An 18,922-nucleotide genomic window follows, 5' to 3' on the forward strand; every position below is an offset into this window, starting at 1 on the left:
TGATTATTGTACTGGATCACGCATAATTCAATTCCTCAAGTGGAAGTGGATGAGTTAAACATTCGAATTGATACTGTCATACAACAGCAACAGTACATTTTTGGACATGGGTTCCTATTCAAAATATTATGTTCTCTCTCTCCACCACAAGTCATAGAAGTTTGTAATTGGAAATTTCGAACATCCTATACAAAGACAAGCCATAGTTTAAAGGAATTATTAAAAACGTTGAAAAGTTCTTGACGCATTTACTATGAATTTCTACACAATGCTCTAATAAATATTCGGGCACAAATTGGCTATATATATATATATATATATATATATATATATATATATATATATATATATATATATATATATATATATATATATATTCTGTTTATATTATATATATACAAGGATTCTTGCTAAAAGCCTCTTCCATTCGTATTACATATATATCTTCTGTTTGTATTCTATATATACATAGATTTTTTGCTAAAAAGCTCTTTCATTGATACATAATATAAACAGAAGAGGTTTTCAGCAAAAATCTTAGAAAGTTCTTGACCAGTTTATTCCAAATTTTTATATGATATTCCAGTAAACATTTGGACAGATGCAGGCTACAGTTTTTTAGCATATACAGTACACAACTATATGTATACAGTATATCTGTGTATAAATAAAAACAAGTTCTAGTTTTTAAGGTTGTTACCAAAAATCTCAAAAAGTTCTAGACTGATTTTATATATATATATATATATATATATATATATATATATATATATATATATATATAGAGAGAGAGAGAGAGACAGAGAGAGAGAGAGAGTATATCTGTCTGAATGTTTACTAGGGTATCGTGTAAAAATTTGAAGCAAATTGGTGAAGAACTTTTCAAGGTATATACATATAGTAATTTGAAGTAAACTGATAAAGAACTTTTCAAGGTTTTTTAAACTATATATATATATATATGTGTGTGTGTGTGTGTGTGTGTGTGTGTGTGTGTGTGTGTGTGTGTGTGTGTGTGTGTGTGTGTGTGTGTGTGTGTGGGTCAAAGATTTTTAGTAAAATATCCTGAAAAGTTCTTTACCAATTTACTTCTAATTTTTATGTGATACTCCAGTATACATATTATATAAATAGGCAATATTGTTGACAAAAATCTCGAAAAATTCTTTACTAAGTTACTTCAAACTATTGCACGATATTCTGATGAATGCTCAGATGGACAAAGGCTTTTTACTTTTTAATATATAGACATGCATCATATATATAGAGAGGAAACATTGTTATCAATAATCTTGAAAAATTCTTGACTGATTTACTTCAGACTTGTATGTGATAATTTATTGAACTTCCAGGTGGACATAGGCTATATACATTTTTAAAGTAATACGTGATATATAAAGGGAAACAAAAATTTAGAAAATTTCATAGCCAATTTACTTCCAATTTATAGATGATAATCTAATGAACATTCAGACAAACAAACTATAATTAACATCCAGATGTAAAAATGCTATATTTTTAATGTATACAACATATAACTATATATTTAATATGCAAAGGGAAAATGTTGTTACCAAAAATGTCGAAATGTTCTCGAATGATTTACTCCAAATTTTTACACAATAATCTAATGAACATTCAGACATAGGCTATATATGTTTAATATAACAATGTATATGTAACATATGGGGGAGGGAATGTTGCTACTAGAAATCTTGAGAAGTTCTTGACCAATTCCTTTTACATTTTTACACAATATGCTAGTGAAAATTCAGATGTAAGTAGGCTATTTACTTTTAATTTACAAGTACATATATAATACATACATGAGAAACATTGATACCAGAATTCTCAAAATGTTCTTGACAAATTTCCTTCAAGTTTTTACACAGTACTCTAATAGACATTCAGACAGTCACGGGTGACATATTTTTTAAGCAACAGTGTACAGACTTACTTTTAAATGCCTCGGAGAAATAAAATCCTGTGCTGTTCTCTGCTGTGAATATGTACGTTTCTGTTTTCTTTCTCATGGTCAGAAAATTGTTTCTCCCATACTATATTTTTCTGATTATATATATATATATATATATATATATATATATATATATATATATATATATATATATATCACAACAATGTCTAATTTTGTTAGTTTCCTCACATTCGATTTTCACACAAAACGGGAAAGTTGCTTATGTGAACTTTGGGATTATGATTAGAATTGTGTTACAGAGCACGTATTTCCAATGACAATAAAGAAGCCCTTGTAAAAAAGAACGTACTAAAACATAAAAAACTAAGTGAAATTCAGATTGCAGAACTGATTAGTTTTGAAGTACAATTACTTCATGTTCAATGGGAAAATGTATATACAACCAGAAGGTTTAGCAATAGGTAGTCCCCTCGCTGGTATTTTGGCAGATATTTTCATCAATGCTCTGGAAATAATGTTCTTCAATTCAAGTTCAGAATAATGCCACAAAATCCGTTATTATGCACGCTATGTTGACGACATTATCATTGCTTTTGATGGTACTGATAATGAGTTAGAGCTTCTCTTCAATACCGTCAATGGTTCACATGAAAAAATTTCCTTCACAAAAGAACTTCAGAACGAAAAAGTTGAACTTAACTATCTTGATTTAACAATTTCTATACAGAATAGTTCCTTCAACTTCAACATTTTCCGTAAGGAAACATATTCAGAGATAATGTCATCTCTGCTGACTCAACTCATCCAAAAGCTCACAAACTGGCGTTTTTTCCATTCTGCCATTCACCGTATGGTAACTACTCCTTTATCACCTGCCGATCAACAAAAAGAATTGAATGTCATCAAAGCGATTGTGGTTAACAATGGGTACAATCAGAATATGATTGATTACATGTTCAGTAAGAAAACTTCCCAAAACTGTTCGACTTTGAGCAACAACCTCCCCACTGACAGCAAAGAAGCTAAAAAATTTATTTATATTCCTTTCTTGGGCAATATATCATATAGGATAAAACGTCTTCTAATGAAACACTATAACTGTAACGTCTCCTTCACTACAGACAACAGTTTAAAGAGAAATCTTGTACATTCAGTAGAGATCGCCGGCGATTAGTTTACCAACTCAGGGGTTTACAAACTAACCTGTAACAACTGTCCTTCATATTATATTGGTCAAACAGGCAGAGCTCTGAAAACAGGATATAAAGAATACCTATTAGGTAAAAAAGACGCGAATATACACAATTCAACTTTTGCTGAACATCTCCTGATAGCCAGTCATACGCCAAAACATTTAGAAGACACTGTTATCCTACACAAAGAAGACAAAGGGTGTAGATTAGATCTGTGGGAAGAGTTACAAATTTTCAAACACCTTGAGCTCAAGGACGGTAATATACTGAACGACCAGTTGAACCTTGCTTGTAGACAATTTTTCGAAGGCTTTAAACCTGTACTGTTTATGGTATAACATTAATGCTGGTAACGTTAGTGGTTTATTTCCTCAGGAAGCTACAATGCACTTTCAGTGCTTTAAGCTCACTACCCCTTATGTAATGGTGGTTTTGTCACGATGTCTGTTGCTACTACATCCGCCCTTATGTGATTTTGCCTGGCTCAAAAAATTTTGTTTTTCCTGTGAATGTGTATTAACAGGATCATGTATCAGTGTTCGCAGTTCTTTCTTGACAAGAGCCATTATTGTCAATTTTAAAGTTCTGACATGTATACCGTTTGTGGGCTTCACTAATATAGTAATGTAATTTTTTATATTTTTGCTGTATATTCCACTCGGTGCAAGTTTCTCGGCGTAAGCACCACCTGCCTTTTCTTATGTGTAACTACATTATTTGTACCAATGCTCTAATACTATTATAATGGGAGTGTTAATTTCCTTCCTTTTTTATTGTTACTCTACCTAAGGACGTTAATAATACTGATAATTTACACGTGGCCTTTGTACTCCAATTAGCACAAGTTTCTTGGCACGAGCGTCACCTGCCCTGTTTTCAGAGTAATTACACTCGCCGGTTACACTCAGTCTGTTGTGAGCTCTGCAAGATCCATGAGCTATTTTATGTTAACATGACAAACCCTAATTCTAGGGCTATATTTTATTTTTGACACATGGATCTATGCCGAGAATTGTAAAAATGGCGATGGTATATTAGGCCTTACTAATGTAAAATTGTAAGTACCGGTCGTCGTTATCATACTTCTGTAATGCAAGAGTTCTCTAATTTGTTTTAAAATTTATTTTTGGCTTATAAGTTTCATACTTCATGTAAGCTATGATGTTCATCGCCCTTAGGTTACCTTCTGAAGAAGACAAATTTATATTTGTCGAAACCTAGGTAAAGAATTTCTGTATCCATTGCAACTGGTCGGCTGTTAATAATTTTATTACTAAATTGTCAGTCATGTTGCCTTTGTTGGCTCAGTTTGTAATACCACCCAATGAATGTTCGATGTCTGCTTAATCATGCCTCCCCCTTATCATACAGGATAAAAACTTTTAATCTTGCAGTGACCGGCATACAATCAGGAAATTTCCATCCCATTCTCACACTGTTACTATTTGTTGTACTTCATACCATAGGGTGTGGCTCCCTAGTTTATCACTTCAAGTGTTTGTCTATTTCTAATTCTGTCAAGGAAAGGGCCACCCAACAAACCCGACTATTTGTGACAGGAATGCCAGTGCTTTACTCAAGGACCGCTGGCTGGTTATGACTCAGTAGCGTCCCTCTTGTTCTCTGTCAGAATTTAAATGGGGCAGCCCTTTCTGAGCGAAGCAAACACTACATTTATGCCATCCCTAGAATGCACTGTCTTACGCCCTACACAGCTTTCTAACACATATATATATTTATAAATGTAATTACTTTTGCTTCAAAAGCGAATGTGTAGAATTTTCTTGCTATTTGTGGCTCATGCAGCAACGATTGTGGACTTGGTTTGTTCCATGTTGGGAAAGAGTTTTATTGAACTTGTTCTCTTGTTATCATATATGTGTCATTTTTCCTTCAGCTACAGTTGTGCTAGCTTATCTGCTATGTCAAATATTGTAAGTATTGCATTCCACACATGTTCCCAATGTTCCACATTCACTGATTCCACTGAAAGTGTAGTGAATAAAACTTCACGTTATAAAGGAGAAATACGACACCTTTTTAGAGAATATAGGGTCTTCTGCTGTAAACTAGTAGTTTTTTGCTCTTAAAGAACACCATACTCTCCAGTAAATATATGTAGGTTACAAGAAAATCATAAATAAACTGTTCATTCACTCATCATTTTGTGTACAGAGAGTAATACATGATATGGGACAAGTCATTATAGTAGTAAAACATTTAAAAATATATAACACCAAATGAAATACAACTAGACTTACACAGTTGTATGATAATTATAGATTACAAGATATGGCATTAGTATACTTGCAGGTTGTTCAAAATAAAGGTCAACTAGGCATAAGTAAAATTAAAACTTGAGGATACATTTAAAATCAGATTAAGTACAGATAAGCATTACATAATTTATAGAATAGTTAAGATTTACTAGATAAATATAATAAGTACATACAAGTAGATCAATTTTTAACCGTCAGTTAGACCTTATTTAAGTTAAAATTTTGAAGATAAATTATGGTACAGAATGATAAGTGAGTAAATATATTACATAGAAAAATCACATTCAAAATATTCATGCAAGTTATAAAAAGAGTATTTGAATAATGTTGATTTAAGCCTTATTTTAAAATATGATGGATTGTTGTTGTTTCTTTATGTTTGGTGGTAGATGATTATAAAGTTTAATTCCCATGCATTTTACACTTTCAGCATATAATTTAGTGCAATCGCGGAACTGTGTCAGCAAGTATTTCCCTCTAGTGTCATGCTGGTCATAGTCCAGATTCTGCTTCAGGCTGCCAATATTTAGCTTGTTATAACTTATGTACTGGCATGGAAGTGGAAGAACACCTAGTTTTCAGAATAGTTGTTTGCATGAGTCTCTCTGGTTTTTAAATAACATTATCCTCACAGCTTTATTTTGGGGCTTAAGTATTTTATTGGACTCAGAACTGTGGCCCCAGGATGTGAGGCCATATGTTAGGATTGAGTGAAAAGGAGCATGGTACACTGATGTTAGGATTTTTATACTCATCACTTCCCTAACTGACAGAAGCATAAAACATAATTTACTTGGTTTGGTAGCTAAGCTGTCAGTGTGCCAATTCCTACTTATAGTGTCACAGATAGATATTCCAAGGAATTTAGTTACATTTTCCTTTTCAGTACTGTTTCCACCTATTTGTATAGCTGGGACAGTGGGGCTAATGTTCTGAACCATATGAGATGTTACACCTACAGTCTTTTTTGCATTAAGAAGTAGCCTATTAGCTGTAAGCCATGAACTCAGTAGAGCTGTACATTGGTTGACTGCAGCTTCAGTGTGATCTTCTGAGTCATATATCAGAATACTGGTGCCATTGGCAAAAAGGAAGGTATTGCAAATTGGTAGGTGAAGAGGAAGATCATTAATGAACAGGAGAAACAGGATCAGGCTTAAAACTGATCCTTGAGGGACACTATGTTTTACAGTTTGCATATGAAACAGCGGATTTTCCTGATGGACTGATCTCATATAACTGCACATACTGTTTTCTGTTTATTAGATAGCCTGCAAACCAATTGTAGGCAGCGCCCCATATATCATAGTTATATAGGTTTTGCAATAGTATTCTGTGCTCTTTTGAGCTGGAGAAAGGATACTATACTTATTCAGAAATGATTTTAGTCTGTCAGCCACTTACATACTCAAATATATTTCTAAATACAGAGAGGACTGCTATTGGCCAATAATTATTGGGATCTTATTTAGAGTCTTTTTTGTGTATCGGTACAATTTTTGCTATTTTAAGTAATTTAGGGAATATGCCTTCCAAAAATACCTGAACATCTGTGAACAAGTAAACAAGGGATCTCATCTTGTCCAGCAGAAGGAATCTTTTTCATTTTTTGACCAATTGTATTTTCGATTTCTGCTTCTGAGGTTGGTGATAAGAATAATGAAGCTGTAGAGTTGCTAGGAGTTGATAGGCTGCAATTCATTCCCTTGCAAATATGCAACTCTCCCCACCTTTGTAAATTTTTCTTGTCTATTAATGTGAATTGTAAGAGCACTATACTTTCGATTTCTTGTGCTTCCATTAAGTGTCAGTTTTACATAGAATTTTTGCATCTGTATTTTCACTTACATAACTTAATAACACTTCTTGTTCACACGTTTTACTTTCAAGACCTTGTACAATATGAAAGTAAATTTTTGAAAGAAAGTCTTTACATTTAGGTTGTTCATTAATTACATCTAGGTGATTCCGTTTCTTTTATCAACAGTTGGGACTACTTTGGCAGTTACATTGAAATAAACTGTTCTGTAATGTAGCGGCTCACACCTCCTAGGGTCTTTAGGAAACCTAAAAATAGATAATTGTGGTGTGTCTCCTTCTTACTGTTGCCTCATTGTATTACGCTATGGACGCTGCCGTTTGTAAAAACTATTCTACAGACCAATATAAACAATTACGATTCGATTTTGCCTTCACAAGATGTAACCGAATTCACTAATATAACTTCCTGTTCGCTTGGTGCGCTGTTGCGGCAGTAGGTATACCACAAAGAGATGGTGTGTCGTGACTTTCATGTTAGACTGTGGTTTAAAATGTATTATGAAATGTTTTGGCGTTCCATTCTGTTCCGTTAAGTTTGATCGACCTTAAGAGAGAGCAGTGTATCGGTATGTTCGTCTCTAAAAACAACCGTTAAGTCGTTGTTTCGCAAAACACGTCTGAGTGTCTGAAAATCTAATTTTTAAGTATTTGTTTTTGTTAATCCTTTCCAACCCAGTGATGTCATATGGCATCATCATATTTAACTTTTTCCCAAGGCCAAACTATTTGTCCAAAGATTATAAACAACTGTGCAGGGCTTTATAACGTTCATTGTTCTTAGGTTGGCTACCGTGAATTCGCTAAAACAGAGAGCACCAGGCAACAATGCCTTGACAAAAGTATTGTTGCATGGTGTCTACGGTACAGTGCACCCAGCTGGACTTTCAAAAAATTATATCAACGTAAAGGAAGCAAACTAATATAAAAGTTGCACTAATAAATTATTGTTGAAAGTGTAAATTTACTGGTAAGCACTTTGAAAATAATGCTAGTTACGATAATTTTCTGCTTGGAAGTCACAAACATGTGTGATTCCATTTGGCATCATTGGGCATTTGTTATGTTACCAAATGTAGTACATGAAATAACTTCGACTAAAGTTTACCATAATGTGCAACTCTAATATTTTCAATTTTCTTTTGAAGCTTTATTATACTAACCAATATTAATATGTTACAATTTTTTTGATATAATTTACCAGTTTTTTGCTGCTTTAGTGAAAAATTCCTGGTTTGTTTACCAGATGATTCGCAATCATAAATCATTATCAGAAGAAAAAATATTGGTGCTTCTCGAAGGTGATTTATCTGATTTGGACCTTGATACGTCTGATGTGGAGGAAGAGATTGAAAATGCTCGGCAGCAGGACCCTACTACACTGGATATACAGTTTCTTCAAGGAATGGACCTTGATATGGTTGAAATTCTGGACCCTGAACCCAATGATGAAGATGATGTTCCCTTAGCTTCAAGATTACTTGCTGAGCCAAACCTTGCACCAAGTCATTCAGCTCAGAAAATTCAGTGTGATACACACTGGGATCTTCGGTGGAGAATGAAGGACATTGAAGAAGTGGACACATCATGTAATGTAGTATTTTCTGACCCTCCAGGAGATGAACTGACACCTTTGCAGTATTTCAGAACAATGTGTAGTGATGACATTATCCAGAGCCTAGTCGAGCAATCTAATCTATACTGCACACAGAAAACATGTGCATCTTTAGATACAAATGTTCGTGAAATAGAAAAGTATATAGGGATAAACATCCTAGCAGGTGTTGTGAAAATGCCTAGTTACAGAATGTACTGGGCAGAGGCTACAAGATTTTCTCCATTAGCTGACTCAATGCCTAGAAATAGGTATGATAAGCTAAGAAATTATTTACATGTGAATGACAACACTAAAATGAAACAAAGAGAGGACCCTGATTATGACAAGCTGTTCAAGGTGAGACCATTTGTTGACAAAATCAAACCAGGTTTTTCAATTATTGAACCTGAGGAATATCATTCCACCTCCTTGACATGTGTCTTGTGAATGCGTGGCTCCTATACCGCCGACATTGCAGACAAAGAGGAATTACTAAACACATATCTCTGTTGATTTTTCGGTCTGATGTACCTCATGGACTACTAAAAGCAGGAGACATTTTGGTAACAAGACGAGGACGGCCATCAGATGACAGTCCATCGCCTACACTTGTGAAGAAACGAGCCCCATTGGTTCCCAGCCCAGTTGATGATGTAAGGTACGACAACATTGGACATTGGCCACAGCATGTAGAAAACAAACAGAGATGTAAATTGTGCATTACAGCATATTCTCGAACAAAATCCATCAAATGTAATACCAAAGACAGGAACTGTTTCTTAAATTTTCATGTAATGTAACAATCATGCTGTAAAAAAAACATAAAATTGTCCTGAAATGCAGGTTGCATTATTGTATGTACTAATTTTTCTTTAATAAACTGCATCAAATTGTGTAATTAAAATATTCATTCAAGTCCCAGTACCAAGCACTGTGACACCCCAACCACCTGACTGAAGGAAACAAATCCTGCCCAATGATGGCATATGGAGTCATCCCAAATTTTCCTCCAAAAACAAAAAAATAACAAAATTTCTTATAAATATATATTATTCCAATCATTATGTAGGGAAATACGCGAAAAAATATTTTTTCCCACAAGTAAATAAAAGTTGGGCTGGAAAGGGTTAAACATCAGGAGCTCGCGAATTTATTGTTTGTTTACATGTGGGAACCAAAGGTCTTATTGAGGGACATGCATGTGCAAGTTTTACATGCTTATGGAGACCAATCATACCATTTGTTTACAAACTAGTCAAAGATAATAATATAGTTTTGAATGTTATGAAACAGACCGGCAGTAGAACTACTGTGTCGAAGTTTTGCATGTATGAGAAAAGTTATATTTGGGGGCGTGAAAGACACAAAATATGAACATTTGTAGAAATATACTGCAGAGGAGATCATGTTTTTTAATCAACAATTTGATGTATTCCAAAAAAGCAGAGGCTGGTGAGTCAAGACTGTTTCAGTAAAAGCTTGGTACTGTATAAAAACTATGCAATATTGAGTAACCGTAGTAATAATTCTAACTCTAGTCACTCAAATGCTCCGTTAATTCTGCACTGATACTCTTCTTGCAACCCATTAATTTTTTTCTTACTTAGGTGAAAAATGATTGAGTACAGTAGATAACGGTTCTAAATGAGAAATGCATCGAACTTTGATTATTTTAATGTCACGTCTTAACGTTATGAACTGTCAACATAACCACATGATTTTCCCATCTGCTTATGATTTTGAATCGTTTCTTACAGAAAATGTAGGTGATAGCCTGCCTACTCACAATCTATCTGAGACACTTTTTTTCCGAATTGTTTCGCTCAGTTCGACCAATTCCGGCATGTTCTGACTTTCGTTTAGTCGTAACTCACGCCTTCTCTTCATTACTTGCAATTTTCATATTACGATAAACCATTTTATGTTTTTGTAAATGTTTTTTTGTGAAATAATTCCTGTTATCCAATGTAGGAACAAATTTGATTGGATAAAGATTTAAACGTGCTACTACATTTGATCTGGTTTATGTCAGTATTCTGAGAAAATTATTGTAATCAGCATTTTTTTTATATGCTATCTCTTGCATTTTTCAATTTTAGCTTTGTGTATATTTTTGCTCTGGACCTTACTGTGCTATGACGACATGAAATTCTGAAGCGGTTTTAAGACTATCGCATTCTGCTTAATTTCTTTATTGTTTGGTAAGATATAGTTAATTTCGTTTTCTGTTTTATTGTACCTTTGCCAGTTACATTTTTTACATAATTTCTTCTGACAGAATGTGTGAAGGACAAATGTGTTTTTCCTCTATGCATATTCTATCAATTTACATGTAACCCCAGTTTTTTCTATTATCAATCTCCCAATGATTCCCCCAAAGAATTTTTATCAGTTCTGTAATGCAGATTTTGTGGCTTTATTGTGCCACTTTTGTTATTTATAATTAAAAGTAGGCACATTAAGAATAGAGTGAATGTAGACCTGTGGGTAAAATACAAATTCAACAAAAGTTTTTCTTTCTGACCTAACCTAGACCTCAGGCTACACTACTGAGCATTCTGTCACCACAACAAAGGTTTTGAGGGGAAGGCAGTGTCACACCAGGACAGTTCTTCTGCTTTGTCAGAATGTTCACACATCAGAATCTTGCTTCTTGAATGGTGTCATGGATACGACTTGCTATTCCGTCCAAGATTCCTTCAGTATGTGTAGTATTGTTATTGAATTTCTGTCTACACATACACCTTTATTTCCCATATGCTAATTTCCACTGTGGGAAAACATTTAGTATTAACTGAAGCATTCCATAGGTACCACACTGCCACTTACAGCCAGTCAACTTACAACCTAAATTAGAGGGCTGATGACACTGTAGTTTGGTCCTTTGTACCCTAAACCAACCAAACAACTTAACTTAGACCTCAGGCTATGCTGCATATCAGTCTGTCACTGCAACTTAGATTCATAAAGTGAACATAGATGCAAAATAAATATTATCAGCATTCTATTCTCATCCTGTTTCCACACACATGACATCATATGGAATATCTTCATTAGGCCCTAGACTACTGGTAGCTTCATTTGACCCAACATTTGGATATTGTTTTTTTCCTTTTTTCCATCAATTTTCTGTTTCCTTAACTATGTCCCAGTTATCCCCTTCCAGCTCCATAACTTATCATCAGTTCGTAGTTCTGCAATTTATAGTTACTAAATTAACAGTAGCAGAAGCAGTTGGATTTCTAAGGTCTAAACTTGATGTAAAAATGTTCAGGTGTGGAAGTAGTTGAGCATGCACTGAGCCCTGAATTCATTGCCCTAGTTCCCTTAGTATGCTTACCCAATATTCTTTCACTCAGGCCACAATACTGACATCCCACGAGCCTTTAATCGGCAGTGGGGTGTTTCCTGAAGTTAGGTTATTGCCTTCGTATGTCAATAGTCAGGACAACTCTTTGGGCATACGATGGTGAGAGTGTATAATCGTGTGATTGGTAACACAATATGAATGTCTGAAATAAAAGAAAGTTGCATGATCATCAATATGTGGCATCTGTTAATTTCTCTCTGCCCATTGCTTCTTTAATAATAATATATTTATTTATTTTCTGTTGGGAACATACAGCTGTGCACAGAAAGTTAGATATTATCAGGCTAATATCGGGCTGTGTTATGTGTAGTTGCATTTTGCATTGTTGGGTCCTAGTTGAACATGAGTCTAAAAGGCATTGGGGAGGATTCGCTGCTATATGGGGTTCCCACATTCACACACATTGCTTCTATCAGTTAGAAGGAACCACCATTTTATTAAGTCGGCCTTGGTTCTCCCCAGTGGTTTGGTTGATAGATTTACAACCTTCATTCTGTGCATCTGTGGCAGTTTTTCTTTCTGGATCCATCCCTGTGATTTATCCTGGTAGTTTCCCCACAGAGAAACTTGTTTGACCTGCACCATGCATTTGTATGTTGCCTGTATGCTGTGACTTCTTTGTTGATATTTGGCAGTGCTATTCTAGCCAGTACTGTACGTTGTCTATCACAGGGTAGCAGTTGCTGGCTGGTGATATGTGGGTCAGTGGTTGATTCTGGTAATTATTTACCATTTATGAAAAAAGCGTGTGACTTAATGTTACGTGACTCATGTTACTTGCTACTTATCGTTGGAAAAACTTTTTCTTGTGAGTAGAGAAACGAAAATATGATGTTATTTACCAAATAAGGATCATTCCACGTCAAGTCATCCAGAAATTACAGGAAATTACCCCCATTGTCACACAAATCCTTGAAATTTTGGGTGATGGAATTTTACCTAGATATATTCACATTTCCAAAATGTAAATGTTGCAGGTCAATTACTTTTTCACTTATGATAAAAAAAGTTGTATAGATTCAGGAATTCAGGCTTTCATAGACCTACAGTTTTTGCAGTGGAAGCTTGAATTTCTTGTACATTTCAGAAAAAAATTGTAAATAATTTATTTTAAACAAAATCCATGCATGAATATGATAATTTTTTGAGGTATTGCTCCCTTATAGGTACTTTTGAAAAATTTACAATATTATTATAAATATTCCATAATGTCACACAGAAAGAATTAGTTTGTAGAAATAATGGAAAATGTGAAAAACAATGTTACTGTAAAAGAAATATTGAAGTTGCTAATACGTAACTACTATGCTGAAGTTGGCTCCACTGGATTTCCCTAGGAACAAATCATATTTGAGAACACTGTTTTATTGCCACTACATGTTCTGCGTCATCCAGTTCCATTGTTTTGAGTCATGTGTTCGCTGAGCAAGCAATTCTGAGCTCTTGTACTGAGTTGTACCCAGAGACAATTATTGGTTAAAAATTCAGTCGTTGCAGTTTTTAAGTATTCATTCCAGAACAAAAGTAAGTCTCCTAATGTTACAATAATAATGTGAAATACTTTAGTAATGAGACAATGGGATGGAATGATTTTTCATTATTTAATTACTTTTTAAGTTATACCAATCATGTTTTGAATTATTTATGACAAATATTGGTTTTATGACTGAAGCAATATAGAAAGTACAAGTAGGCAGTGTTTTCTTGGACAGTATTTGCAAGATATATGCGATAATGCTGTGACGTGTGAATTAACTGACCAGTGAAGATCAAGGACTTTTATTATGGCGAAGCAACAGTCATTCATACTGTGATTTAAGTGTTTCGTGTGTGTTAAACACAAAGACAGGTACCTGCGCAAATTCTCTCTACATAAGAAAATTTGCTGTGATCCCTTCAAGCGCCATAAACGATCTGTTTCATCTGCATAGCATGAAATTAGTTTATAAAAGGCAAAGACTTTCAAAATGAGAGGCTTTAGCTTAGCAAGCTTAGGAGTATCTCCTGCAAAGATGCATTCAGTTGCTCGGCATAGTCAGTATGCAGCAGCCAAATGAAAATTGGAATCAGCAGCTGGGGCTCTGACAACTAAAATTTCGCATACATATCAAGTTGAGCTGGCAGCTGATGCAAGCATTATCCCTGACAGTGATTTAATCGAAGTGGAAGAAAAGGCAAAACATCATGATGAACTCATGGAGAAAATCAAACAGAAAATTGAATATGCAAATAATCGGGAGGGATTCAGTTACTTAATCTTGTGCCGCCAACTTGTTCTCGACAGAAAGTCAATTCCAAGTTTCAGGTTTCTGAATGTTTGGTACAACAAGCAAGAGCTCTTTTAAGGAGGAGGGTATTTTATCAATGGCGGAGCAGAAAAGAGGAACGACATTGCCACATTATACAGTGCAAAAAGTAAAGAGTTTTTATTTGGATGATGAAAACACAAGAATAATTCCTGGGAAAAAAGACGAAGTGAGCACCAGCAAAAATATCTGTGAAGAAAAGCATCTTGTTTTAAGTAATCCTGAAGACAAAGTAGGATTCTCAAAATTTGCTTTCTTCAGTGTGTACTTGCAGGATCATCAGGAACATTAAATTGCTTCTAAATTCCAGTTCTATTAAAGAAACATACCAAGATCTAATTAAAATAATAACATGCTTCGTCTGTGTGAAAAATGCTCCACCAGTTTGTTGCTTCAAACCCACTTAGAAAATGAAATAGAAGACTATGATCCTGATGAGATGGTTCAGTACAGTCAATGGGTATTAACTGATGAATGATTTTAAGTGTTCAAATCACTTCTCTGTCAGAATTCTGTGATACACTAATTAAGAAAATTGAAAAACTTACTACACACTCTTTTATTTCTCAATCACAATCTGATTATCTGAAAATGAAGAAAGAAACACTTGATGAAGGATCAGTGTTAATTTTTATGGATTTCAGTGAAAACCTCAATTTTGTTGTTCAAAATGAAGTACAGGGGTACCAATGGAATAAAGGCAGCAGCACTCTTCACACTGTCCATATGTGTTTCAAAAAGGACAAACAGTTGCATGCAAAAAGTATTTGCATTGTTTCTGATGATCTAGAACATGATGTTGCCATTGTGTATCAGACTCAGAACACTGTATTGAATTTCTTAAGTGTGAGTTTCCAGAAATTTATCTTGCATATGTTGAATATTTCACTGATGGTTGTGCTGCACAATATAAAAATTGTAAGAATTTCAGAAATGAACACGACTTCAACATAAAGTGCAGCTGGTCTTTGTTTGCCACCAGCCATGGCAAATCTCCCTGTGATGGTATTGGTGGCACTGTTAAAAGACTTGGCACAAAAACAAGTTCACAAAGAGTTTATAAAGCTCAAATACTTGCAGCTTCACAAGTATTTCAATTCTGTCGTGAGAACCTGCAAGGCATTTCAGTTCTCTCTGTTTCAATAGATGAAATGGTACAAGTCAGACCTTATCTTTCTCAGCATTTCACAAGTGCGAAAACAATTTCTGGAACCTGATCTATGCATCACATTGTACCAATATCACCAACCAAGACTGGAGCAAAAAGGGCTGAGTTGTGATACAGATTTTAGTGCCATGCATGATTTCTCATATGCACCTCTGCCACTAAAGCCAGAATGCACTGTGCAGCCCATCTGCTATGTTGCATGTGCATATGACTCTTCTTGGTATTTGGGAATTGTTGAGATGGTGAACTGTGAAGGAGGAGATATTACAGTAAGGTTCATGCATCTTCATGGACCATCTCCATCCTTCTATTGGCCTGATAATGATGTTTGTGATGTAAAAATTGTTTTCCCCAGTGCCATTCATTTCTCAATGCTGACTTTTTTTGTGTTATGAATCTTTATTATTTGTAGATCAGTTTTTAATTTTTTCAGTGTTTTCCAGAGGGGGCAGCAATTATCAAAAGTATTTACAAAAATTTAATTGGACACTATAAAATACATGTCCGAAAGGATATTCAGGGAAAAAACTATCAGCATACCATTTTTTGTTTAAAAACTGCAGCCAGTTTTCAAATTTTTACAGTTTGCTTTTAAGTAATGCATTGCTATCAAAAGAATGTATGTAAAGCAATAAGAATTGACAAAAGTTCATGATATTAGATACAAAACCAGTACACAAAATCTCAGTTCACAACTAGATAATGAGTGTCATGGCCTGGGTGACTTGACATGGAATGACCCACAAGATAAACTTAACGTTAACATTTCACTTTTTAAACATTGTGAAAAATTATAAGAGCATGCCATCTGGAAAAATAAACTGTAAACTCAATGAGAAGTCGGATGACTAAAAATATTGCCTTGCATGGACAACATCAGGTGGATTAATTTTCTGTATAATTATGTCCTGTGTAAACAGAATGTCATCACATTTTGCAGTCTGTTTCCAATAGTAACCAGTATGCTGCATTCCACAAATTAATAATTTCCAAAAATTGCATTGAATTTTCCATCATATTCCACTTTGTACCTGTCTCCAATTTTCACACTTTTTGTAGTTTCTTCAGTAGTTTCATCTGCTGATGGCATTTATGAAATTTTCGTGATATTTACATGAACATACATTATGAGGTAGTTTGCTGCTTAACTGAACATGTGGTGGCCATACTTCTATTTCCCAATTTGAACTTCGGATTGTTCCTGTTTGAATACACCATGTGTTTCCATGATGGACATTACTAACTGATGAAAGTGAACTTTTTCTCATTATTTTTTCTAATCATTATTGTGTGCTCCCTGCCTGGTGACTGGCAACTGATGTCATGGCAGTAGAAACCAGTTACCAGGTCTCTAGTTTCAGAACTAAGGTCTCTGTTTTGTGGACTACTGCTATCACTGGGTCTTTCAGACTTTCCATCTGATGAATTTCCACACAAGTCACTGAACAGCTCAAGAACAACTATGACTTTATGTCATGTTGACAATGGCAAGAAATGATCAGCTTGAGCCATGGCTTTACCTAGGGCACTATGTGACTTATACAGTGAAAACCCAGCTGTACTGTGTTGCTGATTTCTACCTTACATTACGCTATGCTTTCAAACTCTCTCCCTGGTTTTAGAGCTTCTTTCTTCTAATAAGTCATTGTTTATGTGGACTCAAATGCAGAAACTTTTTTTTAATGCTTCTGTTGACTTTTTCTAGCTTCCTCCAGATGCTTCTTCTTAAATTCTGCATATTTTTCTTCCCTGTTTAACTTTTCCTACCTCCTTTTCTGTCTTTCTGCTGCTGTTAAGGGCGTTCTGTTCTTTTAACATTAAAAAAATATAACGGTGACTCAAATTATGTGACTCATGTTACACATTTAATTTTCTGTTTTTGCAATATTGGTTCAAATTGGGAAATTTTTAATAGTGATATTAGTTACACATTCACACAAAGAAATAAATTACGGAACAAGATGAAGTTAGCACTAACATTCCCCTTAATATATAAACTTAATTACATAAAAGTGACTCATGTTACATGAAAGTTCATGTTGTTGTATTATGTTATTCATCCTAACCTGTAATTTATGTACTTCAATTTTATACTGCAATACATTAGGGTATGCAACAGTAATATAAATAATGACATACTAATTCTTACATGAGTTGAAATCAAGGTCCAAAATCTCCAATAATTCACACTGCCATCACATGAAAAACGCATCGACATATAAAAATGGCTACAAATTATGGAGGGGAAGCAATCATGAGCAACAATTGTTGTTGCCATACAGTAAAAAGTCAAACCTTTTCAAACAATACATAAGAAGTACCAAATTTTAAACTTTTAAAAATCATAAATGTTTCCTACTTTACAAGGAATATCCCTGTCATTTATCACCCCTTTTACCTCTGGCAATGTTTGTTGATATGAAAAATGCTGAGCTACATCATGTTTTGAATCCACATTTAAATTGTAGGTGTCCCTGTAACTGGGTGGGTAAGTCAGTTCAAAAGTTGGAGAAAAGCTACGGGATACTACTTCCAATAGTACCATACCTAGTAAAGTAATGTGGTGTTCAAACCAATCTTCAGATTGATGATTGCATTACTTTTTCTAATTTCTGCTGAGGCAGATAGTTCAGGTCCATCTGCACTTTCATGTGCTCTCCGTAAACAAGTTTGCAGCATGAAGTGTTAATTCTTGTTGATAATCCTGTTCCTGGAACTGATACTGAATTCCAGATCGTACAGGACAGTCAGCTGTTTATGGAGGCGACTGCAAGCAGCCTGACACCATGCATCAGGTGGAATCCAGAGCTGTGTCTACTTGTTAGGCATGTGCTGAGTGGTTCCAGGCTGGACTTGCAATCCCATTTTCAGCATTCTTACTTAGCATGACATTAATATAGCGTCTAATATCTTCATGTGTGAACCATTTAGTGTTCATGGTACACTTTCATACTAGTTGTCCACACTCCAGATAAATAATTTATGCTAAATTTTAACAAATTTCTCTTCTTCAGAAACATGCTGTTGCCAGTCTGAATGTTCTATCCTCTCTACGTCAACCATCGCCAGTTATTTTACTGCCCAAATAGCAAAACTCATCTGCTGCCTTTAGTGTCTCATTTCATAACTTATTCTCCTCGGTATTCTCTCATTTAATTCGGCTACATTAAATAACCCTTTTTTACTTCTTTGGTATCCACCTTATAGTCTGTTTTCTGGATACTATTCATTTCGTTCAACTGATGTTCAAAATCC

At 34.7% G+C, this 18,922-nt stretch overlaps 2 protein-coding genes across 4 annotated transcripts in view; both read left to right on the forward strand.

The window, feature by feature from the left end:
• Positions 1 to 8,472: 8,472 nt before the first annotated feature.
• On the forward strand, positions 8,473 to 9,270 carry LOC126482205 (uncharacterized). Its single transcript, XM_050106184.1, has one exon. It carries the CDS (start codon positions 8,473 to 8,475, stop codon positions 9,268 to 9,270), a length of 798 nt encoding a protein of 265 aa, XP_049962141.1.
• Positions 9,271 to 10,070: 800 nt separating this feature from the next.
• The window catches only part of LOC126481471 (39S ribosomal protein L54, mitochondrial), a 28,294-nt gene continuing 19,442 nt past the window's right edge, over positions 10,071 to 18,922 (forward strand). For 2 of the 3 annotated variants that reach the window (XR_007587572.1, XM_050105249.1), the window contains exon 1: positions 10,075 to 10,275. Coding sequence is in view for 2 of the 3 variants with exons in the window: in XM_050105249.1 (XP_049961206.1) it covers positions 10,194 to 10,275 (82 nt within the window). In the remaining variant the exon portion in view is untranslated. Of the gene's footprint in view, positions 10,276 to 18,922 lie in introns of all 3 variants that reach the window. The other variant, XM_050105250.1, reaches the window with a different exon arrangement.

The sequence above is a fragment of the Schistocerca serialis genome, chromosome 5 (assembly GCF_023864345.2).
Source record: "Schistocerca serialis cubense isolate TAMUIC-IGC-003099 chromosome 5, iqSchSeri2.2, whole genome shotgun sequence".
Taxonomy (NCBI): domain Eukaryota; kingdom Metazoa; phylum Arthropoda; class Insecta; order Orthoptera; family Acrididae; genus Schistocerca; species Schistocerca serialis.